This window comes from Camponotus floridanus, unplaced genomic scaffold (genome assembly GCF_003227725.1).
Source record: "Camponotus floridanus strain SB8 unplaced genomic scaffold, Cflo_v7.5 scaffold1, whole genome shotgun sequence".
NCBI classification, from domain to species: Eukaryota; Metazoa; Arthropoda; class Insecta; order Hymenoptera; family Formicidae; genus Camponotus; species Camponotus floridanus.
This window is the reverse complement of record NW_020229214.1, coordinates 6,219,057-6,244,515: the sequence shown is the minus strand read 5'-3', so window position 1 is coordinate 6,244,515 and position 25,459 is coordinate 6,219,057. Positions and strand designations below refer to the sequence as shown.

At 36.6% G+C, this 25,459-nt stretch overlaps 1 protein-coding gene across 10 annotated transcripts in view; it reads right to left on the bottom strand.

Moving 5' to 3' along the window:
• The window catches only part of LOC105254731 (chaoptin), a 102,564-nt gene that overhangs the window by 2,995 nt on the left and 74,110 nt on the right, over nucleotides 1–25,459 (bottom strand). For all 10 annotated transcript variants that reach the window (XM_025408231.1, XM_025408006.1, XM_025408082.1 and 7 more), the window contains 2 exons: nucleotides 4,189–4,498; nucleotides 462–3,554 (listed from right to left, as the gene is read on the bottom strand). In XM_025408231.1, the coding sequence (XP_025264016.1) occupies nucleotides 462–3,554; nucleotides 4,189–4,444 (3,349 nt within the window). In that variant the 5' untranslated portion in view covers nucleotides 4,445–4,498. The remainder of the gene's footprint in view (nucleotides 1–461; nucleotides 3,555–4,188; nucleotides 4,499–25,459) is intronic.

The window sequence follows — 25,459 nt, the reverse complement described above, 5'->3', positions numbered from 1 at the left end:
ATGGCACACAATATATAATATTTTATCGTCAGGATTACATTTTCGCAAATTTTGTGAAAGAAAACATATATTTTTTTTTATCTGTGATATATTTTAAATAAATTTCCGAGAAACATTAAGACATGAGAAATTAAATTGCAAATATCATTAGAAATGAAAATTAAATGGAGTGCAAGCTTGTTTGATTATTCTAGTGTTGAATATTGATTCGAAATATGGCAATACGTGACTGGCGATATGATTGGTTTTCGAGTAGTAGTAAATTCATTCGGATCGATAGTCGCCGTATGTATGAGAGAAAATTCTCTCTCTCTCTTTCTTTTTCTCTTTGCCTTTGTTCACTTGTATTCGAATTCACAGCAATCAACAACTTTTATCGCTCTTCTCAAGAAAGAAGCAAGCATTCATACAAGCGCGAAATTAATTAGAAATACTAGAAAGAGAGACGTGTCTTAGCTCACCTTCAGCCCGCAGGCTCCTTATTTGCGTCTCGAGTGGCCGGAAAGCGTTCAGTGGCAAATTTTCCAAGTAATTCCTACTCAAGTCAAGTAGACGTAACTTCTTCAGGGGTCTAAATGCCTCGCTGGAGATGGCGTTTATCCAGTTACCGTAAAGATGCAGCTCGATCAGGCTAATTAAATTCTTGAACGTCACTTTGCCGACGATGCCGATTTGATTGTAGGACAAGTCCAGTATTTGAAGTGATTTGAGATCTTCCGGAAACTCCTCGAGCTCTTTCAGACGGTTATGCGTTAAATTGAGTATGCGCAAGTGTTCCATACCCTGAAGTCTCTCCTTTGGCAGGATCTCTAAACTGTTCATGCCGAGATGAAGAGTGAGTAGATTCGGCAGGCTTCGAAACGCGCCTGGCGATACTCGAAGAATGCCATTCTGCCCTAAATAAAGGTGCAGCAATGCCGGAAAGGCCTCGAAGTCTTGCGAGGTTACTATACTGAGATTCGTGCCGGATATGTGCACTTCCTGGAGAATAGGATACATTGCTTCCGATGGCAGATCGTGGATTCTATTTAAAGGATTCCGGGTAAGATTTAGCCATGCAAGACCGGGGAGATTCTGACCCGAGAGAGCGACCGCGGGTATTTGTCGAAATTTATTTTCCGATAAATCGACTCTTCGCAATAAAGATGAATGCGCGAAGAAGTTCGCCGGTAGCGCATTTAAATTATTGTGACTGAGATCCACAGATGTCAAAAGTGATAAATTGGCCATCGCAAAGCCGGACATTGTTTCAATTTTATTGTGGCTCAGATCCAGCTCTCTCAGATGCTTTAAACTGGCGAAACTCGCCACATCGACGTTGATGATTTCGTTGGTGGACAATGTGAGGATTTCGAGATTGCGAGCACTCGCCAGCGCCGAATACGGAATGTCTTGGAATCGATTATAATCCAGACGTATTTCTCGCAACGAGTGCATTCTATCAAAAATGCCTGGCGGCAGAGTGCGCAGATGATTACAATTTAAATGCAAACGCACAAGATTTCGATTCAGCACGAAGATAGTTTCCGGCAGCTGGCCTATTTGCGAATCGTCCAGGAGCAGCTCTTGTAGAGATGGCAGCCCGTTGAAACAGTGTTCCGTAATCTGACTGAAGTTGTTACCGGATGCCACTAATGTTCGAAGACCAGGGATGTGCAAATTCAGAAGCGCCGATGCTGTGAGAAGATTGTCATCCAAATTGAGATCGAACAGATTATTGAGTCCGCGAAAGGCACCATTCTCTATCGTGATTATCGAACAGTTCTTCAAGTTCAACGTCCTAATTGGCAAATCCTCCTGAAAAATCGCGTCTTGCAAAACGGTGAGATAATTATTCGCCAGGTCCAATACCTTCAGCTTCTTGAGCGCCGTTAACGCGTAAGGATCGAGCCGCTTCAAACCATTATTTTGTAAATATAGTTCCTCGAGCTCGTGCAACTCCGAGAACGTTTTCGCCGTTACGTGACTCAGCTTGTTCATACTAAGCTCGAGGAATTTCAAAGCCTGCATTGGCTGAAAAGCACCGTCCTCGATTCTAGATATAGAATTGTTCGTCAGATAAAGACGCTCCACTAAAAGGAGATCCCTGAAGAGAGGCGCTTGCAAATGTGTCAACTTGTTGTGGCCAAGCCACATGATTCTGACGGACGCTTGGCCGCGCAGAGAATCATTGTGCAGCACTGCCAGGCCGTTACTGTCCAACTGAATGGACACCAAAGAGCTTCCGCCGGAAGACGACTCCGAGGCGGATAGCTGAAAGACGTCGCCGAGCATAGTCAATTGATTGCCCTGTAGATTAACGTGCTGGAGACTATTCAACGTTCTTAGCGCGCCCGTTTCCATAGAGGTAATGGCGTTGTTTTGCAAATGGAGCTCGAGGAGCGCCGGAAGCGGCGTGAAAACGCCACGCTTCACCTCCGTTATATGATTATCCTGTAGCCGCAGCTCGCGCAGCTGATGCAGCTTGACAAAGGTGCCCGGTTGTAGTTCGCGGATCTTGTTACCATCTAGAGAGAGCGACGAGAGGTTTTCGCAATGTTCGAGGAACTCCCGCGGCACCTTCTCGATGTAGTTGTTACTCAGATGCAATTGGGCCAGCTGCGTGAGACTCGTGAGACCCTTGGCGTCGATCCTTCGAATGGCATTCTGCTGTAGATATACCACTGCGAGACTAACGCTGCCAGCGAACGCATCTCCCGGGATCTCGAGAATATTGTTTTCCGCCAGATAAAGTTCCCTCAGTTCGGGCAACCTCGCAAATACACCGCCGATGTAGTGAATGTGGTTATGACTAAGCTCGATCGTGCGCAGTCGTTCGTTTCCTTTAAATGTTGTCACATCGAGGAAAACGATTTTATTATGGCTCAAGTCGATCGATTCTAGATCCTTCAACGATACGAAGGCGTCCTTGTGAATGCTCTCGATGGAGTTGTAGTAAAGAGATAAAGTGTGAAGGATCGGGCAGGGCCTGAAGCAATCTTCAGCTAGCTTCTCAAAATTGTTACTGCTCAGATCGAGGATCAACAGGGAGCTAAGAAGACTGTAACCGTCGTCGGGTAATTCCGATATCTCGTTCCACGCCAGCCTAAGTGAAGCTAAACTCTCGAGTCTTCTCATGGGTGCCATAGGAAACAACTTCAGCTTGTTTTCCGCTAGATCCAGATCGCTGAGACTATCTTCGAGACCCGCAAACGCGTATTCGGAAATTTTCGATATTTGATTACCCTTCAGAGTCAATTTCATTAGCTTCAAGCCATAAAAGCAGTAGGACGAAAGATCCTGTATCAAATTCGTCTCGAGATCCAGAGCAGCAAGCTTTCGTAAGTCGGCTAATGATTTTTGAGGCACGTGAGATAAGCGGCCGGAAACCAGTGCCAAAGATTCCAGGCTATCCTTTAGATTCGTAAAGGCCCCCTCGCTTATTTCGCGTAAGGATGAATGTGATATTTGGAGATGCCTGATTTGCGATCCGGGCGGGAAAGCGTCCTCTCTCAGTTCCTCGATGCTCTTGTCAAGCTCGTAAACGCTCAATGACTGTACCATCGTGCCCGTACCTGGAAATGGTCGTAAAAGGCACGACCATTAATGTGAGACTATAGCAGGAACTTTGAGTTTGGCAGCAGTAACTAATTGCACATTTCATTAGTTTTATGAGAGCGTTAAAGAAAATGGCTTTCCCTTATTCGTCTTACATTAAAACTGCATAAAAATGTTGTAAGTAAATGTGCGCTTTTCATGTAAGTACTTTGATATTAAATGAGGTATGACGAGTAAATTTAATAGCGTGCAATGGAATCGATGCTTTTGCGGTTATTGCTAAATGTATTTTTAATCGCATATTATTAATTTATATTATAAACATTATTTTGTAGCAATATTAATATACACATTGAAAAAAGTTACATATATATCTCAATTATATATTTTTAACTCTTCCTCTCTTTTTATACTTTTGCAAAGCATACATTTCAAAATTCATATGATGCAAGTATATTGTATATTTATTGTTATTTATAATTATTTAATCAGACAGAGAGGAAATGCTATGCGAATGTTATGCGAATTTTCGACACGTGTCTTCATAGTAGTTTGAAATATGTTTAGCGAGACCAGACGCTTTTGACTCAATAAAAATGATTTTGACTCAATAAAAATTGCTTATACTTATAATTAATTGTTTATACTTACCGCTTATACTTAGCACGCCTTGTAATGTAGTTTTTAGAGTTTCTTCCGTAGCGCCAGCGCATTCTAGAAAGAGACCGTCTTCAAAGTTATAGCAAGGACAGCCCGGAATTGTCTCTGACGGCGGACATTCGGCTATCTGAGCTACGGCTTTAAATGTAACGAAATTCTGTATTAACAGGATTTGGAGGACCATCCTCGCGATCCACCGATTTACAGTGCGAGAATGATCTCTCCGTCGTTGCGGATCTCGCGTCATCGTATCGTCACATCCGTAATCCTGTTTCCCGCCTGACAGATTGCAAGGAGCTTCCTGAAATTAAATAAAAGTTACGAAAAAAATTGAAATAAGCGAATTTGCGATTTTGTTCAATATACGTAGTTCGATAAAGTATTTTTAACATTTTACTATTTAGTAACGTAATATTTTATAAATTGCAAATTAAGATGTCGTAATTTATTTGATTTTCATTGTATATTATAGGAGGGATTTTCATAAATTATCACATTTCAGTTTACCTTCTAAGGAAACCACATCAGTAATTTTTTCTTGTTTACTTTACAAACGTTGCGAACAAACTCTCTTCTTGAATTGATCAAAATTATATTTTTTATTAATTACAATTATTACATATTTATATGCTGTATGCAATAATAAATTAAAGTGTTATAGTCTTTGTCAAAATTTTCCTATTTCACTGACAAATATTTACGGCTGCCTTTGCCATGAGAGATTCTTGTCTGAATAAATCCACGGGTAAAGTTAAACTTCGTCTGCCAGGCACTATGCAGCGCATGTTGAAGCATGTTTACGAAAAAGTACGGCCGAGCTCTCAGAATAGTGCGAATAGCTTCCTTGAATAACAAAGAGTCCACGTCTTACTAAGACGGAGTTGCATACGAATACATGAGAACATAAAAATTATTTGACTCTAGTGTAAGAAAAAATTGTGTTCTCTTTGCAGTTTCGTGAGACACATTTTTTCTCGATAGAAAAGAAAGTTTCTTTATCATGTTAAAACTGCTTTTGTATAATATATTTCTGTACATATATGCGAGAATATATATATATATCAAAAATATATATTTAAAATATAAAAAAAATTTGGATCTTATAATTCATAAAAGCCTTAGAACTGAAAAAGTTTCTACTACATACAATTGCTGATAGCGAATATAACATGACTTGTACATGCACAAGTATATTTTTAATTTGAATCTATTTCGCAAGAAAATATTATTAAATTAATAAACGTGGCAATGCTGTTTGTGTCAATCATGCTAACAAGTTCTTATCTCGATGACGTTCGATTTTGATATGCTGAAAATATATACTTCCTGAACTGTTATCTGTGAAGCGTGTTTCCTGTGTACAATAATATTTCTCGCTCAGTGAATATCAAGTTTTAATTTCGTAACATTTTTAACAGAAGATTATACAATTGTATCTTTGCTATAAAAATATAATATAATAAATTGTAATATAAACGCGTCTTTTCATAGCTTTAAATATGATAAACATATATGCCACGAGGAGGCACAAGCATCTACAAAGTTCTTTGCGCGTAATCGAGCGGCGGCAATGGTCGATTCAGAAATCTGTATCACAAAGACGTCTAGACCGAATCGATTTTTCGCAAGCATCAAGCCGCGATATCGCGCCATTCACGCTCAACTGAATCGACGAATGCCTCTTCCTTCTGACCTCGCTGGAGAATCGCGAGCACGAGAAGCCTCAATAGCGGCACATCATTCTCATCTACATTTACATTTGCGCTTCCGTAGAGGGACGATATCGTATACGTTTTTACGATCAGGCGATAAAACATACAGCGTTTCACGAGACGTGCGTGCCAAAGGCTTTGAATTCGAATCCAGCAAAGCGTGCGTGCCTTACCTGAGAGCACTCGGGGGAGATCCTTGAAAAGATCTTTCATGAAATATGATTAACGAACTCTCGAAAGAGCTAAATAGTGCGAATTAGATCGAACGAAACCTTGTACAACCCAGTGGTATACAATCTAGATATGAAAAATATCTACGATATTTCTTTTACCAGCTAGGTATTCATTTGCCGGAGATATATTTTCAGTTTCTTCGACATAGAATTTCTTGACAAATAAAACATGTGTTAAAATGATATATAAGCAAACAGATAGCAATTCCATTAGCACACATAAACGTACGTACATTAACGCGCAAAGGCATCGTGACAGCAAGGTAAATGAATCTCCGACTTGGAGGGTAATCGTATCGGATCCCTTCTCTGTTTGCTATCGAGCGAAGGAGTCAACGTACTCCGATTATTTCGCAGCGAGCGATTAAGGGCGGATTCACTTGGAATTCAAGAAACGTTTTCAATTTAAACATTAATCTTCGTAGAGAGAAATGCCGGTTCAGCATTATATCGGAATCCCAAAGCTATCTTTCTCCTTAAGTATTTCGATCGAGTGACTGGGCAAACTTGGCGCGGCCGATATATGTATATCGGTTCTTCTATTCGCTCTGCTGATCTCGGGGAATATGTTGTTCGTAGGACATACGCCGCATTCCTGGCACGATCGCCATAAATGCTCTATGCCCCTGGAATCTGGTGTACGATGCGCCATTAGTAAACTAAGATATCGCGGTTACGTGAAGCTCCTCGATTTGGATTATTGGCACCTGGTATTGATAGAATTAAGCCACGGCGACAAATGGATTAGCGGATGATCAATTTTAGCAACGATGGACGGTACTTGACACGTAACGGCATTTATGGAGATGAATGTCCTATTACCATCCACTAAGACTGAAATATAATATTGTGATGCAAACTTAATTATATTTAAAAGAAGTAATTAAAAACGACCACACTGGCAAATTTTATTCAAGTGAATCACGACGTTTCAGTCATATATTGGCCAAACAAAAAGACATTTAAGCACTCGTGTAAAAGAACATCGCAACAACATAAAAGTGCACGAAAGTAATTTTTCTGTTATTTATAAATAAACATAAAGTTGAATTTAATCATGACTTCGATTGGTCATTACCGGTTATTTTACATAAAGAGAAACACGTGAGAAAGAGAAAAATCGCCGTTTTTTATAAAAAAGTTTGACAACACGATCAACTTACACAAGGACACTGAAAATTTAAACAATATTTATGATAGACTAATAAAGGTTGTCTAGTCTTTCTCTGTGTGTTGATGGAGACGTTGACATGATAATCTTGACCAAGTGATTTCCTTATTTCTCACGATAGAATAGTTAACTGAATTAATGTATGTATTTAACTTGCCGCTCATTTTTTATTTCAAAATCAATATAATTAATTTTTTTGTGTAATACTGGAAATAATCGTTTGTAGTTCACTCGAAAAGGACCAAAACCATGGTCGAAACGTCGTGATTCACTTTAATAAAATTTGCCAGTGTGGTCGTTTTTAATTACTTCTTTTATTTTATTTACTGGCGACCTTCAGGAGTTTAATGTTAATTATATTTATTGTTATTTGTCTTTTCTGCACATGTATATATATATATTTTTTTAGAATTATATTCTAAAAATATTTTAACTTACTAAGACAAGAAAAAAAATTTCCTTGGTCCATATGTTGGACCGGCAACTTTCGATTGGCACTTTCGAAGGTTTTATTAAAAGATATCGATGTATGAATGTGCGCAAAGAAAACGTTTGTCTAATCGGATGAGAGGTTCAAAGCATGCTCCTCTGTGAAATCGATGCGGTAAGAGATTATAAGTTGTGAAAAGAAGAAAGTAGTTGAGAATTCAGTAGAAAATGCGCTTTACGCGAGATATACATCGTTTCGATCCAAGTACACGGCTGTATACGTAGTTCTCAAGAGCGTACTCAGCGCTTCATGCAACACCAACGGTAATAAAGCGCGAAAACGTTTCTGCACCGTGTTTTAACGCGATGAAAACAGTCAGCGCGCACTTCTGCCCGAAGAAAAACGAAACGTGTCTCTTTCAGCGCGTCCATTTCCTCGTCAGAATCTCTCGCCTTTCCCAAACGAAATTTCTGCAATGGAATTAAAAGGTTTACACGTACTACTAAAAACATCTCTCTCTTTTTCGTGTTTCCTCGATTTTTTGTTAAATTATTTATTTGCCACTCTACCACGTTTTGCATCGTATTGTATTGTGGCATGAAATGAACATTTCTGATAAACAGACATATAGATGCATTGATACATATTTATATATTCAGATGTACGATACGTAAAATATAAATGTTTCAAAGTAATTTTTTTAAATATTATTAAACATTCAAGTCATGAAAATTTTGTGAAATTCGCTAAAAAACCGATAAACAATATAACAATATAATTATTTATATTTTTAATTTTTAAACTTTCCTATTATATAAATATCTTTTTTTCATTTTAAGCTTTGATTTTATAATTATAGATTTTTAAGAGGATCGATATCCACAAACGATATTATATGTCGTAGTAATTTCGACTCTATAAAAAATTCTTCATGTTACTTTACAACGTTGAATAATTCATTCCATTCGCGGTGCTGCCATTTATCAAACAAAGTCAACAGCTTCTGAATTTCGTGATTTACATCAAATCGATTTAGAAACAACAACACATTGTAATTTGGAAACTACTGTTTTGACAAGGTAATGCTGTCTTGCTTTCCCATTAGCCAGGCATTTATACGACACGACTTGTGAACTTCATGGTTCAATTAGCAGTCGCTCTTTTCGACCCACCGTCGTGTCAACAACATGTATGCGCATGCATATTAATTACTTGACGAAGAGCTTTGATATCCTGTAGTTACACTATGATCAATTACTGTGAGGCTTGCTCTCTCATTAGTAATATACTGATGTAACATAACTGCTACAATAAACGTTAAACAAAGAAACCATTCCATTGATTTGTATAAATCAATTTTGAATTTATTTTTAGTTTATTCTAAATATAATTTACACATATTTAAATTTATTTAATAAATTTTATATTCAAGTAATGTAATAAAATAACGCGTCATGTTAATTCGAATGTTTACGACTCTCCGTTTCTAAATCATTTAAGGCAGAGGGTGATTAATTTCCTGCACTAGGCAGCAACAGTCGAAACTGAACTCGGCACTGTTTTTACGGTTTATAACGACTATCGTATCGCGTTTCCCGTCGTAAACTGCGCATAATTTCAAGAATACGCTATAGAGTTGCCATATATAAAACCATAAAACGGTACACGATATGTAGATAGGCAGTATCGTAAAACCGGTACACTAGTATCCGCGATACGTTTCTTCCTTACGAATCCTGACTACATCTTGAAAGATTACCTATTCCTTCCTGTAGTAACTTCCCCCATGTGCGACACAACTTATCTGGAACGCTACGCGCATTCGCGAAACTTGTTTGTCATATATTACATTTGGCGGTTAAATGTACCGTGAATTTAGTTCGTTTATCAGAGCGTTCGAAACGATTTGATTGTAAATTGCGCACGCAAAACTCTCTTTGGAAGATCTTTTGTCGAGTAACAATATGTGCGTGTATATGTAAGCGTTTCTCATTTTCTTAATATCTTAAATACAACGTATTTAATTAGAACAAAAATAATAAGTAACGCGTGAAAAAATACGAAAAAAAATAATGAGCAATATCGGAAATAAATTATCTGTCGGGTAAATTTATTGGAAGATTACATCGTGACAACTGCTTATCCGATCGTAATTAGATAGAAATCTGTGTAATAGTGCGTAAGCTGTCGTAGGCACGAATAGCGCTTTACATGGGGTATTAAGGTCAGACGGGCACATTTGTTGGGACAATGCGATAACAACTCTCGTTAAGTTTGATTGGCACTAACACAATCATTCTGGCAGTTAAATTTACTATGTATATGTCATATTAGACTTGCTTTAATTGTAATTATGTTTTCATTGTAGTGCAATTATGATTTAATTTTCCTCAGTATTAACTTTTAACGCCGCTTTTCGCTTAATTAATTTTCATGCTGTTTAATTGCACCTTGTTTACTGCAACATTCATCTTTGATCAATTAAATGCAGTTCTATAGAGCATAATAATATATTTTAACTATAATATTTCTCAGACTTAAATGAAGAATTATTCGGAAAAAATGAATTTATAAAATTTAATAAAAACTTGAAATATATTGTGATAAATAATCAGAGAAAATGTACAATCAGTACGATGAGTGAAATTCGGGCCCACATGTAAAAAGAATTTTATTCGCAAAACGAAAAATTCAAATAAAATCGAGAAGATATGATTAATATCATGAAAGGAACGCAGTTATATGCAAAATTTATTTAAATAGAAGTATATGCAAAATTTATTTAGTCGGTATATGCAAAAAAAAATTTATTTAAATAGAAGTAATTTTCTTAAAAGAGAGAGAAAAATTTTCTTAAAATGGTTTCATTTTTATCTTTTCTTGTTCGTAATGATATACAATTTATGTCGATAATACAATATGACTCTTTTATATTTTCAAGTATATTTTCTTTTGTACATGATGAATAATAAGACGGTACTGCCTTAAGAATGTTATATAGAATATCCTTTTAGTTATGGCAGCAGAAAACTTGCTCGTATCTCCATATGTTTTACATACTTTATATATCGCATATGTATTTATCTATCTTGAAACATTATCTTAAAATAAATTTGACTACAAGAAAAAGTAATCAAATTTAATATTATGCTAACGTCATTTTCTTTATCTGCGTGAATAAAATATGATCTTGAAAATATGTTTTTACGCTCTGTATGCTGTTTTTTTAGATTTAAATAAATCTCAAAAAAATATACGTTGGTTTTTTTGTGTTTTTGAAATGTAAATATATTATTTTTTATTTTGAGATATAAATCGTGCTTTTTTATACACATTTATAAAAATCCCGATCAATAAATCACTAACAATTAAAGATTTCAATCGACGTTTACAAGAATTTATGAATAAATCTTATTAAAAGTAATCGGGTAACCAACGTTAGATCAAGTACAAACTAAAAGAGATGAATATAAGAATATATATCTGTCAGAATCACTCGTCGAATGAATACAGTTTAAAATGGAGAAACTATTTAGTTGAAGCGCACATCACGTTTATTTCGTCAGACGAACCGACTTTCTTTAAAATGGTTGATCTCCCTGCAGGATCTCTTTCGTTCACAGAATCCGACTGCTTGCGGATATTGCTTCTCTGTGCATCGCCTTTTAACCGGTTTACCTTGTTCCTTCGCGAGAGGAAAGCAAAGCCGGGTTTGCTAGCATCGAAAAAGCTACCAATTTCCGCAGCGCCTATCCTCTTTCCAACGTTTTCACTTCGAGGATCTCCGTTAGAAGTGGTTGCGAAGAATCTCTGAAACCGGTGGGTTAAGTGAATTCGAGGTGTCCTGGTTCGGATTACCACCTTCCAATTTTGCTGTCTTCGATAGTTAACGGGGGCACGAATTCGCTTTAGATCTAGGACCGCGATCGCCCTGAGATTTGCGTGATTCGAGAAAGGCAGAGTCTATCTAACTTTGCATTATCAGCCAGGCTTACGCGGTTTGATCTTGAAAAAGAAGATCGTGCATTCGCGAAAGATTCCTTCTAGAGCTTCTCTTCTGCCGGTGCGCTCGATCGCTCTAGAATCGAAAGCACTTATCCTTTCATGAATAATTTGTGTTTGAGATAATGGAATCCCGCAAAGTGCTCTGCGCGTAAAATGCTCTATTTTTAATGGAATATTTTGTAATATTGCTTTCCCTGATTTTATGTTGTGTTATCGAATTATGTTGTGCAGTCGAATTTGCCATAAATGTTTTATAGCATTTTTTTTTATTATTACATAATTACATTAGACACTAATTAAATTATTTCGACTATTATTCTGATGTATATGTATTAATTATACATTCGTAAAAATAACGCGTATGTTTATAATTATTACACAAGTAAATTACATTAATTATATTAATTTCAGTTATAAGATAAATTACTATAATCATTAGTGTAATCCTTGTATTAGGATTAGCGTCAAGTAATATAGTTGGAACAAACTTTAGAAGTTTAGATGCGGCTTTCAAGCTGACGCGAACATCGCCGAGGCAATGTCTGGCGTTACATATGCACATCGTAGGCGTAGCCTTCAAACAAGTTCTGATCTGTTCGCTCCGAAATTATGCGATAATGTGTCACGATATTCTGCACATGATTCGGTATATAAATTCACACATTATTTACGACGTTGACTTTCAACACAATCTTTATTAACGATTATTTACTATCTACAAATATTTTTCTTAATAAGATCTGCTAAAACGATGAACGATAGTTAAGCTATTTTTCTGATAGCAAAAGATAACAAAAGTCATTGCACGAAACTCTTGGGGAGATTCCTGCCAGTCGAATTAACCGAGACGAGAATACGTTTCGTTTGTTTCTTCTACCTGAAAACACGGCATTCGTCTGGAATATTTCGATTTAAGGGACCTCAGACGAGTGTAAACGTGATTTGAATATTTCAAGCGCCAATAGCAAGGGCCGAGAAGTTTTCAGCATATCTGACATACCATGAATTATTTTCGGCATCGTTGAGTCTATTGAAATAATCTGAATTCAAATTTACATAACTGGAATATTTGTCAAATTATTTTATTTTCACCGAACAAATATATCGTGGTAACTGATTATAATAAATGTAATTTTCGTATATTTTGTCTAGAAAATTTTGTATGCTTATAAAAATTTTTGTAAAAATTTATCTTTTCGAGATCTTTTATGACACAAGATCCGTTTATGCCATCGTCTCTCCGTCTTTCTCTTTATGATTACGCGTCAATAATAGAACTAGTTCTGATCGGAAATAGATAAGTTTTGCGTATACGGAAAGCCATTCGATATTCCGCTATGCAGTTTGATATAGTCAATGTTAAGGGACGTAGTTGCACGGTGGTGAATCGATTTCTGCCACCGCGTCGAATAGCAAGTATGTTCGTTATGTCACATGAGCTCGGGCGATACATCGTAACTCCTGGACAGAGACGATCGGTTCTTGCGGAAACAAATGTGAGATATTCCAGCGAGAAGCGAGAGCTTCGATCAACGAAACTGCTACGTCTCGGGCATTCGCTGAGCTGCAAAGAGGAGAACGATGGGAGAGGATGGGACGGACAGGAGAGGACGAGCAGGATGGCAGGGTCCTCTCTGGATTTCGCGAGTATTGGCACATACGTAATCTCCTTTCGGCCTCGTTTCCGGAAATCGCTGATCTTCCAGGGAGCATTCCTTCCTACGTTCCGGTCGCCTAACCCGGCGACGGGGATCCTTACGTGGAATAGTTTCGCGGCGCTTCGGCGAGATAGCTCCCGAAAATTTACTGCCCTCGTCGTACGTGCAGTAACTTAGAGGAAGGTTCTGGGAAGACACACTCGCAGGGGAAACGGGAGTGGAAGCGGGGAAACATACTCCCCGTCGCGTCGATTTAAAGTTGAAGAGTTCCCCCTCTCGATTCCGGGACGATGACTCTTCCCGGGATTCCCGGCGAGATGTCGTTTCTTCTCTTTATCGTATCCATCCGCAGGTATAAATGCGCGTCCCGTAGTTTACGTGTGTAACAAGCACGAGTATCGACTTGCCGCGCATTTTACGAGATATGTTCGGAATTCCTTTAATGCTTCAAAGACATCAATAAATCAATATATCGAGAATTTTAAATGACGATTATATCTATACAGGTGTTTTTTAATAAGTTTGACAAATTTTAGGAGATGATTCTTTGTCGAAAATTAAGGGAGGGTTTTTCATATAAACTCTTACATCCCTTCCTCTGGAATTACACTCCTCCAAAAATGGGGGTAAAAATTGGGTTTTTTTTTTCAAATTTGGAACAAGTTAAAAAATTGAAATTAGATGGATATTTTTTACTAGTAAAAAGGTTATTTATTAATATTTTTTTCAGCCTCGCATATTGTTATAAAGGATGAAACTAGCAACTCCTATTCAATTTTTATAAGAACGTTTTAATGTTTGTATGAAAAACCTTTCTTAATTTTCGACAAATCATCCCCTAAAATTTTTCCCACTGTATAAAATGTTATTTTTATTCTATTTGCGACAGAGTATTTGCAATTGTCTATATCTTTGCTACCTTTGGCAATATTTATTTTTAATAAGACAGTAAAAAAAATATGCAAAGTGTGAAGAATTCGAGAAATAAAATAGAACGCAAAATATTTCGTACAATTGTTCAAAGAAGTGCCAAATTTATCAAGGATTTTTGGAAACATAAAAAACTGGCTGACGTGTGGATTTATTCCGCGTAAACTTCCGAAAGCTTCATCCGACGTAACAGGATAACTTTCGCGTTACGGGATGAATCTATCACGATACACGTGCGTGTCCACACGTGCATTCGCGCTCGAAAATCGCCAGCGAAGTGAGAGTGATTCCTAGATCGATGAACGGAAGTAGCAGATTGCTACTTCCTTCTAACTACCGATCGGACCGATGTCTAGCCTCGCCAAAGCGAGGTTACTCGAGCAGGATTACGGCCGAATGACTATCGGCTTGTGATAAATTCTCGCGAGTTTAAAGGATGCCGTAATGGATTCGGGTTATATATCTTCCTGTATCCGCTTCCCCGAAACGGGAAAGAGAGCAAAGTGCCGTGCGAGTAGAACGAATCGCCGTAGCGTATCGTCTCAGGCGATTTTCGATGCCGAATATTTCGCGATACGCGAATCAGATGATCGGGGAAATTTTTGCGACATCCACTCGAGAGCGAAATTCGCTCGGGCATACCGTTCGATTATCGCGTTCAGAAGTGTGCTTTTGCGCGAACTTACCGAAACCTCGTTTCCCAAGGAGTTGAAAGAATCTTTCTTGGCAACCGCGCGAAAGAGCTGCATAGCGATAGTGTTAAATGGAACGTATCACAGCTCTTTCCGTTATTACAGGGTTAGCCAGAGTTACGTTATAATGTGCAGAGAAATACTTTGTAAAATGTATATTTTAAACTTTATTACGCTATAAAGCGTGGATATATAAAACATAAAACTATATAACGAGGGCCATTAAGCTGCAAAATAAAACGAGAAGTAAGAAAAACATTTTATTATACATGAAAGCTATATATATATATTACGTTTTAACATAATCGCCACTTGAATTGAAACACTTGTAGCGCGACACAAGCTTTTATATACCTTCATCAAAGCATGGTGTCATTAAACTGGAATTTCAGGGTAGATGGTTGAACTCTCAATGCACCGCTCCAGAAATTCCAATGGAGGTGATTTTTCTACCACCATACAGCCTGGCTCTTACACCGAGAGACTTTCATCTGTTCGCACGCATGAAAGCGTGGCTAGGAACGCAGTAGTTCGAAGGCAACGAAGAACTCATGAGCAGTGCTAGGAATTAGTTGAAATTCCATTTCATTTCACATCACTGTACTTTGAGATGTAAAAAAATTCTGCCACGCTACAAGAGCCTCAATTCGAATGATAATTAGTAGTGTATATATGTAAGGAATTTTTGTATGATAAAATGTTTTTCCTGTTTTTTTGTTTTATTTTGCAAACCTATCGAAGGTTGATTTTTTAATAGTCCTCGTATATGCATTTATAATGTTATGTAATGCTACTACACATTAATGAAACTGTAAAAAATTTACGCGTAAATGAAAATTGATGTAGTAGCTCCATTTTATAAATATACATTTTATACATGAAAGATACTCTGGTAATATAATTTAGTTTTTCCGGTGAAACTGGTAAAATACATCTCTTTTGAAATCATTAAAGATACTACATGTATCGAATTCCTTATCGCTCTATCAGCTTTCATTAGATTCGTCGATGTCAGATTTCAAACATAAAATCGCTAGATATTCGATAATTAAATTCTCGACAAAAATGATGTTATTCGTGCTTAATTGCATCCGCTCATTATGTGAGGAATAATCCAGGATTACGGGCAAGATCAATCGATCGTCTCATTAAAATAGTGCTCGTATTACAATCGCAATTATCACGGCCGAAAACCAAAAGATTTATCGACAATCTTTATTCTTCGTAGCTGCCTAGTAGATCGGGTTCGCCCTGGAATAGCTCCCTTTCAAGTCTTATTCTTTATCTTTTACAAGAGGACAAAGAATTCTCGTGGATGGTTTAAAGTATTACATAGTCCAAAGAAGCTGAAGCCGTTCAACATTTTCAAAGAAATATTGTTTGGAAGGTGGACTTCAACAGCAAGTGGACTTTGCCGAGAAATCGTCGCTATCAAAAGCAAGAATAGAGAGAAACCTCATGACAGAATATAACAGAAGATTAATACGATTAAAAGCGTAATATCGATTTAGATTGCCTCGAAATCCTATTGTGTACGCAGTAAAAAATACAATGTTAATTTTAACATTTTTCACATGTCCCAGAAAGTTCACTCTAAATTTTAAGTTAAAATAACTCATTCGTCGTATGTTACTTATTGACAAACTAAAAGTGTTAAACAATTGAAACAATACTTTACATTAATTTTTGTTATTGTGATTTTAAGTGTAAAAATAACAAATTAATTAAAAATAATTTTTTAAATATAAAAATAACAAATTAATTAAAAATTATTAAATTTGAAGAAATAGTTACAATAACTCATAAGAATTGTTGTAGGACATTAACATATAATAGTAATTATTTTAACTTAAATTATTTGTAATAGAAACATTTGATTTTAGTAAATTTGATTATTTCATATTTCATTTTAGTAAATTTGATTATGTGAAAGTTCAAGATTATTTCAAGATTTATTTTAACTTTTCTTAGAACGTTAAACTAACTTTGAGACGTGTTGATTGCTTAAAATGATTATGTTGAAAATACTCAAAATAATATTCCATTTCTAAGAAACATATACAAAGTTAAATTACGAAGTTGACATAAATGTAATACATGAAAACGTTATAAAAATAATAACATATAAGTTGTATGTTAATTGTACATTAAAGTACTAATCAAAACGTGGTAATACAAGAAAGTTTTAACATACGGACGCACAATTTTTTACTGTGTATTGATGCTTGGTTTCAATATCGCACAATATCGGAAATCACATATTCTCGAAAGCACGTTTATTGCCAATCCCTTTTTTAGCAAAAATTTCACCATCATACGTCACACGTGTCACATTAACGCAAATACGTCTTGGGATATGCTAGTCTTTTTCGAAGCTCTTTGAATAAGTATCTGTTGGCACACTTATGCATATACAGCCGATGACGTCATACGCACGAGACGTGGTTACGGAAATATTATTTTAATTAACACACCGCACATCGCGCGCCCGCGCGCGCACATTCCTTCCTCCTTTCGCGCCAGGTGTTCGTCTCACTTGGTCGCGATTCATTGCTCGTAACTCCGCGTCGGTCTGGCGGCGAAGGGATTTCATGCACCGTCGGATATCAAGCCCGTATAATATTATTATCGACGTCGTTATAATTAAAACGCGAAGAAATTAACTTTCGCTCGTTCATCATCACCGCCAGTTTCACTCTTTGCACTTTTCTCCTCTATCCTCCTCTTTATTCAGCCTTTCTTTTTCTTTCCGCTTACTGCTATATTCCCTGCTTCCTTTCGTTCCGCTTTCTGCCATTTCTATCCGGTATTCGACTTTATGAGCCCCCAGCGAACTCTCCGGGACTCTTTAATTTCTTTTACTCTCAACTTCTACGAGCGCTCGTTTCCACCCTTCCCCGCCGTTTTATCCGTGCGAATTAACACTTCATTTTGATACCAGCCGCGAAAATTCTCCATGATCGTAATGAAAAATTGAACGAGAGATCTGCAAGAAGTGACGGAAGGAGGTTGTTGGGCGTGAATAAACGTGGGGGCAAACGCGGATCGATTCTTCCGCGCAAGAAGCGAGACCGAGCTAGATTTGGAAAAAAAAGTACCGGAGGATATGAAAGAGAGAAAGAGGCAGAAAAAGGGAAAATAAGGTCTACGTATATGCCTGTACGTGTGAGGGAAAGAAAGGAGGGTCGACACGTCGATAAACGAGGTAAAATAGAGGACCCGGTGCAATCTTTCGATTTACTGCGACCGAGTGATTCCATTGAAGCAGCACAGGTGCCGACGATGGATCGAGTGGGCAGTAACGCCGAGAGTGAAATAATTTTCATGACGCGAATAAATTTCGCCCCCCTCCCCCCTCCCATGGGACGGTATGGGCGTTCATTTACATCCCCCAAATGCAGTGAAAGCGCAAATTTGCTCCCGCACCCCGCGCCGAATTGCCTCGTAATTTTTTTTTCTGGCCACGCGCGTACAAATAAAACCAATTGTAGAATGGAGTTGAGATAAATCGTAATTCACAGTGAAAGTTAAGCAAAACTCTCGTAAATCACAGCTCTTATCGCGTAATGAGAAAAATTCTTAGAGATATGAAATATTATTAAAGTAATACACTTTCGAAAATCAGAGAAACATTATGTTGTATCTCTTTATCGATTATCCCGTATGCAATTTAGAAAGTTGTTAAATTTTTGCGGTATTAATTTTATTTTCAGAAATAACTGCAAGTAAAATTATTTTATTAAAATTTATCAGATGCAATTCATTATAACACGGACTAATAAAATAATGAAAAATTGCAATTAATTTTGCAGATATATTATTTATATGAGAAAATTCAGAAATTCATAAAATTTCGTTGTATAATAATTCTGCTTAATATTCTAGACCGTGACATATCGTATATAATACTTACAAAAATAAGCTAGTTAGTTTATGCATCTAAACTCTCAGTGCACTTATGATTGGCATGAAAGCCAAATATAGACTGATAAAGTTGGTTAACAGAGAGATTATCAAAAGCTGGGCTGCCTTTGTGATGGCCAAGAGCAGAGCATTTCATGAATAAGTGATGCAATTACTACAAACATTGTTCACGATTATTTTACGAGCTGTTGAACACACAGTATATTACACGATTCTATTTTACTCCCTCCAGCAATTTAAATTTCGATAAAAATGATATTACTACATTTCATAATTGAACGAAATGCAGTCATATTTCGTATACAGCCATATTTCTGCTTTACTCATCTGCTTATAATGTCGTTGAACAACGATCAGGTACTCGTTTTCGCTTGTATGAGTAGAAAATGAGAGATCAAGGCGTGAATATCGTTATATTGGCTGCGAATTTATTCATGAAAGTATCCTTGTTTCAACATTAATACCCCTATTCGCGCTGAATCCTTCGGTCTTCAAAAGAGAACAAAGGATAATTGCATACAAAGAGCTACGATGGATAATTTCACCTTTTTCGAGTTCTCGCTAATGTTAAATCGCGCGCGCGCGCGATTCATTACTCTTTAACTCTTATTATCAACAAAAGGGTTAACAATCCGTAGAAAAAAGTCATGTTAAAAAATAAGATCAAAGTGCATTTTTACTTTCCTATTGTGTTAATTAAGAATGACAAGTATCATACATCTCAAAATAAATTATGAAAACTGACATTCATAAATAAATTTCGTATTTCTTGAATTAAATTAAGACGAAAGTGCTTTAAGTTAATTATTATGTGATATATGTCAATATTTTATTAAAACAAAGAGTTTATTCCCGATAATAAACAAAGAATAAGTTTTATTTTATTTACGTTTTTAAAATTAAGTCGAGATCTTAGTTATATAAAGTGCCAATTTTTTTCCTGTTATTTTAATATCTTTATTAGCAAAAAATCTACTTTAAATTTGTCAAAAATTTAAGGATGAGTGAAACTGCGGGAAATCTGCGACAGTCTGTACAAAGGATAAACTGTGGATTATTCAACATGGTTATATCATAGTCACTCGAGTGGAAAGTGTGCAGCTACCTTGCAGATGGTAACAGCCTCACGTCCGATCTCATCTCGCGAAGCTTGTATATCGCGGTTTACTTTTTCCTTAGCTTGCGTAAAGTTTTCGGTTTATTTCAACACGATCCACTAGTTTCGACTAGATTCCTAGTTTATTATTTTTTTTCGTTCTTCAGGTAAAATTCTTCAAATCAAGTTTTTGCGCGCATAAATTGAAAATATTGTACATCAAAATTTCGTCCATTAATATGAGATAAAAATGTATTAAAATAATAAATCGTACAAGTGTACTTTATTTTGTATAAATCTCAATTACATACGCAAAATGTATTATACGATTATCGGTAATTTAATATTGCGCTGTTAATCTAATAACAACATTAATATGATAATTTTCAAACACAAATATTATCGATTCAATTTTCATCAATCAAGGCCACTTTATTTTATATTCTCAGAAATTGAACTCACCGATTAACTTCACTCTGTATTTGCTTATTATTCTCGTAAGTTTTCAAATTGATCAAATATATATTCTTGAACTTATTATGGTTAACGAAATAATCACTAGCTTACGCCATTATTCCATCTTGACGGTTTTAATAAAAGTAAATAGATTTAAGCGAGATATTAATAAAGAGATGGTTGAAATCGATGTCTAGTCCACATTGAAAAATGGGAAAAAACCGACGAGTTCCGTTGTTTGAGGTAAAAACGTATTTCAGCTCGTTGAATGGGCACGTCATTTGTTACAGGACAATGACGCTTTCGTTACAGAACGTCATGCGGCGAGAGCTCATACCGAAATTACATCGTCTCGTAAGTGACGGGCCGCGCGTTTCTAACGCCTCGTAGGTTCGACGTCGCGTATATCCACACTGATGTATTGCAATTTGCAACACACGTGTAGGGGTCGCGTCAGCGTATAACAATGGATACATCAGGCACAGTGACGACTCGCCGTCCGGAAGCTCTATGCAGCCGCCGCCTGTGACGAAGCCCCAATGGTCCCGAACCATCGAATTGACATCTCGAGCGATCGGTAAATCAATCACAGGCGCATTAATAAGGACTCGGATGCGCACGCGAGACCAATTCTCCCATCTATATACCCTTACCAGTTTAGATCCGGCGATAGATAAGGGTTGCGTGCAGTCACGTTTGCGTGTTTGGCTTGATCGCGCAATTGTTGTGCTTCGCACTTGTTAAGATTAGTTAACCCCTTGCACAATTGCGACGTATATACAGAATTCCCTGTATAGCGTGTGTCGTTGCCCTCAAACTTGCGAGAACGAAGCGTTCTTGGCCTTTGTCAAGGATACGCCGCGATATAATGCACGGCTTCCTCTTCTTTATAGCGCTCGTTTACGAGCCGATCTATTCTTCGTTTATACGATAACACGCTATCGAAAGAGATAAAGAAGATTGTAAATACACTTTAAAGCGAAACGTTGCATTAAGTAAACGGTCTTACACACGTACGCAGGCGGGCGAATTGGAAAGTTTCAGTCGTTTCGAGAGCGTGGGCTCCATTGAAATTCAATGAACATCAAAACGAAGTAACGCGCTACTTCGTTATGTCACAGTTACGCTGTAACGTGACGTTTTGCCCGGGGTTCGAACCCTGGGGTTCTCCGACTTACGACGCGCGGTATCATTTATGTCGGTACCAATCTACCCTGAGCTCCGTAACGGGTTCGCGTTCGCGAAATCGTTACTCCCATCGGTTAGGTTGCGCGCAAACTTCGAACGGAGCTGCAACTCGTTGGACGAGCGTCATTAACCCTCCGATGCACACTCGCATACCTCTATATTACACACACCAGACTGTCGTCGACTCCCCGTTAGACTTTCTTACGACACATACGTGGGGACACAATCGTGAGACTGGCATTGGCACCGCAAACTGCCATTTATAATATACTGAACTCGTGGATATGATAAAATGGTATTGTGGTGATACGATATCGCACACTGGTTACAAATAATGATCCTCTTACGTGCTTGATTACTCCACAATTTCTATTTCCCGTATGGTATATGACAGTTCAACTTGACCGTATTTCATCGTAAAATAATTTCACGTGTGTGTCTGTGCGCGCACATATTATAAAAATCCCTGTTTGTCGACATTTTTTTTATTTAATCTGAACGCACTAATATTATTTATATTATATTTATATTCTTAGATGAGCTTAGATATATATATTTATCTTACGTTCAGAAGATTGTTGAAATGATATATCACAGAAAAAAAGGACATTCTTGTTTTGAAAATATATTTAGTATTTTAACATGGAAATCTTGAAATGAGATTATATTGCGTTAATTAAAGAAAAATATATTGCTTGAATAATTGCTTACTTGAATGAAGCCATTTTACATAGTTCAATCGAGAAAAATATATTCTTATGATTTAAGATTTAATTTTCTTGAATGGAAAAGAAACAATGTTAGATAGAAAATAACATTTTTAAATCAAAGATTATAGTTTTCTTAAAGTAGAATTAAATAATTATATATTCTTGAAATGACAATTACAATATTAAAATAAAACTATAATATTCTTGAAATTTAAAATTATTAAATTCTTCTAAGAAGATTATAAATTGTTGCGTATATACGAAACAATGCGTTAGTTTAAGTATATAAGTTTTGATTTGACACTTATTTTTTTCTGTATAGACTATAAATGTAGAATAAATTAGCAATCAGAAAATAACACATGTTATTTCAATCTAGGGGAGCTAGAAAAAATTGCGTGCTCTGTTCAGGCACTTAAGTGCCGGAAGGACGCGATTAATCGCATTGAATTATCGCTGTATGGTACGTTATGGTTCATCGCAAATCTTCAGTTGCTTCGTCAACGCGTATGCGATTCATTTAATAGAAACGGCCCAAATATATAAGCGGAATTGTCTATCAAAAGCGATAAAAGCGAGATTGAGATTTTTATAACGTTACATGAAGCATTCTTTTGTAAGAGCGTTTTACGCGAGAATGTAATATGAACGTGCGTTGGGCGCAAGAGTTATCTTCACAAATTCGCACGTGATGTTCTGACGATCCCCGGGGCGTTTTGCTCGTCGTTTATATTCTTGCTTGGCAATGGTACTGTGAGCGGTATAAATCCTCGGCGACGTTTGAATGCTATAAATTAAAAAGTATCTGCGCGTCAAATCTAAAAGACGGCGAAAAAACTTGTTATCTTCAGCGTATCGTGTCTTAAATAAAAACATTAAATCTTGCTCTTTTGGGAAATAAATCCACCAGAAATGTATTATAAAAGACTCCTCTTTTCAACACTACCTTGTAATATTTCGTTTTCATTATATTTTTCATACGTAACTATTAATTTAAGTAACACTCTGTTTCTGCACAAGGCTGGTCTTTTTACATAAGATGGAAGCATCTAAGATTTTTTGATCGCTTTACACATAATATAGGTGATCGAAATTTACATAAATCGCAAATATACATACATTCCGAAAGTACGTCAGTTTAGCTTACGATGCATCCAATCACAACCGTTTGATCCTTGACATAAGAGCAATCTTGTCTTATATTTACTTGTTTTTTTGCTTAAGATTTTCGAGATCTTTCGTTCACCTGAGATGACTGAAATGCTTTCTATCGAGTCCCTTAGATGCAGATTAAACATACCACGTTACGTTTCGCAGCGTCTACTCACGTTCCTTATTTTAAATTTTTACTGGTGCGCAAGATCCAACCCAACAAGATACGTGAGAGATCTAATCCGAAAAATTGCGTGCCACTATACGATAAGCTTTCTTTCATATATTTATACCTATTTTACACGGCTTCATCGTTTCTGATGCTTTTAGAAACGAAACCGTGCTTTTATTTATTCTATTGCTTCGCGGAGAATTTATTCCAAGTGTATGAAAGGAATGAGTGTGTATATATACGAGCAAGGTGCAAGAAATTCGCAATATTTTAAATATTTTATATATTCGTAACTTATTCGAAACATTGTACTCTTCAATTTTTATCGTAATATACATTTATGTAGGTTATAATAACCGCCATTTTTATGACACGTATAATATTCTTTCTTGTATCTCACGTTAAGACTCATAACATATTTTTTTTTCTTCTACATTTGTTTTAACATACATAAAGGATTTGTTCAACGGAGGGGATGATCGAAGCCACCGAGGTGAGAAATAGCAAAATCGAAGATGGAATATTTTGTCGGTGAACGATATCTGTCGAAGGACATAAGTCCTTGTACATCGCGCGCAAAGGGGCTTTCATTATTACTCTTCCAAGCGATTGAGAGAATTTTCGCGAGACAGAAGGGAGGGAGGGAAAGGAGAACGAGAGGAAAAGGTCTCATCGAAAACCTAATACGATGGTAATCAGGGGTGAGTCTTCTTGGGTTCTTCGGGGTTACCAGTTCCATCCGCCGTCGACAGAAGATCCGATCCAGCCTCCTTCCCCTTCTCTTTCACCCTCCTATCCGCCAGTTGCCAGGCATTGAAAATTTATTGAACTCTCCCAGCCACCTCCACCTCCCCTCCGGTTTCCCTCATCCCCTTCGACGCTCTCTTGACTTGATCGGAGACAGGCTTTTCGATATCTTAATAATCCGCCTATTCGACTGTCATCGGGGGTCGGTATGATTTCGCGAATCTATAGCCCGTCGACGTACGAAGAATAGACGTAGTGCTTGTCATCGCTGCACGTCATCAATAGAACCTTCATGAACTAAGCTCACTCAAGCGACTTTTATGCCGTTATGTTCGACATCTCGCGCGTAATGCCAAATTGGAATCGTCGTACTGCTGGTAGCTTTCAAAAATGATTCAGGTGTAATGGAATATAATCCGCAAAAACTTATTATCGAAAGCGAAAAATATTTTGCAATAATATAAATACATACAAACATAAAAAACAATGTATTTTATGGAGTTGTAAATTTTAATAAAGGAATATCAATGATACAAATGTTTAATAAAGGAATATCAATGATACAAATGTTATAAATAACAAGTTGAAATTCCATGCGAAATACATTGTTGGATTTAATATTTTAATATTTAATATTTTAATATTGTCCCTGTTTTTTTATTATTTATTCGTGATGATATATGTATATTTTATATTATATAACAAAATGTGTATGTAACTTGGAAAAAAAATCATCACAAAAATTTCATCACTGTGCTGTCAAATGTTACATTTACATTTTTAAATTATTAATATTATTGATAAGAATTTCTCCTTTTTAGTGAGAGTTTATATTTTATAGTTTATAATTATATTGCACATATCTTCCCAATTTGTATATCTAATTTTCGAGCAGTCATTACAAAATTTGTATACATAACATATAATACATTCTCTATTTTTATCCTTCTCTCCTCTGTTTCCATAGGAATATATCACAGGATTTA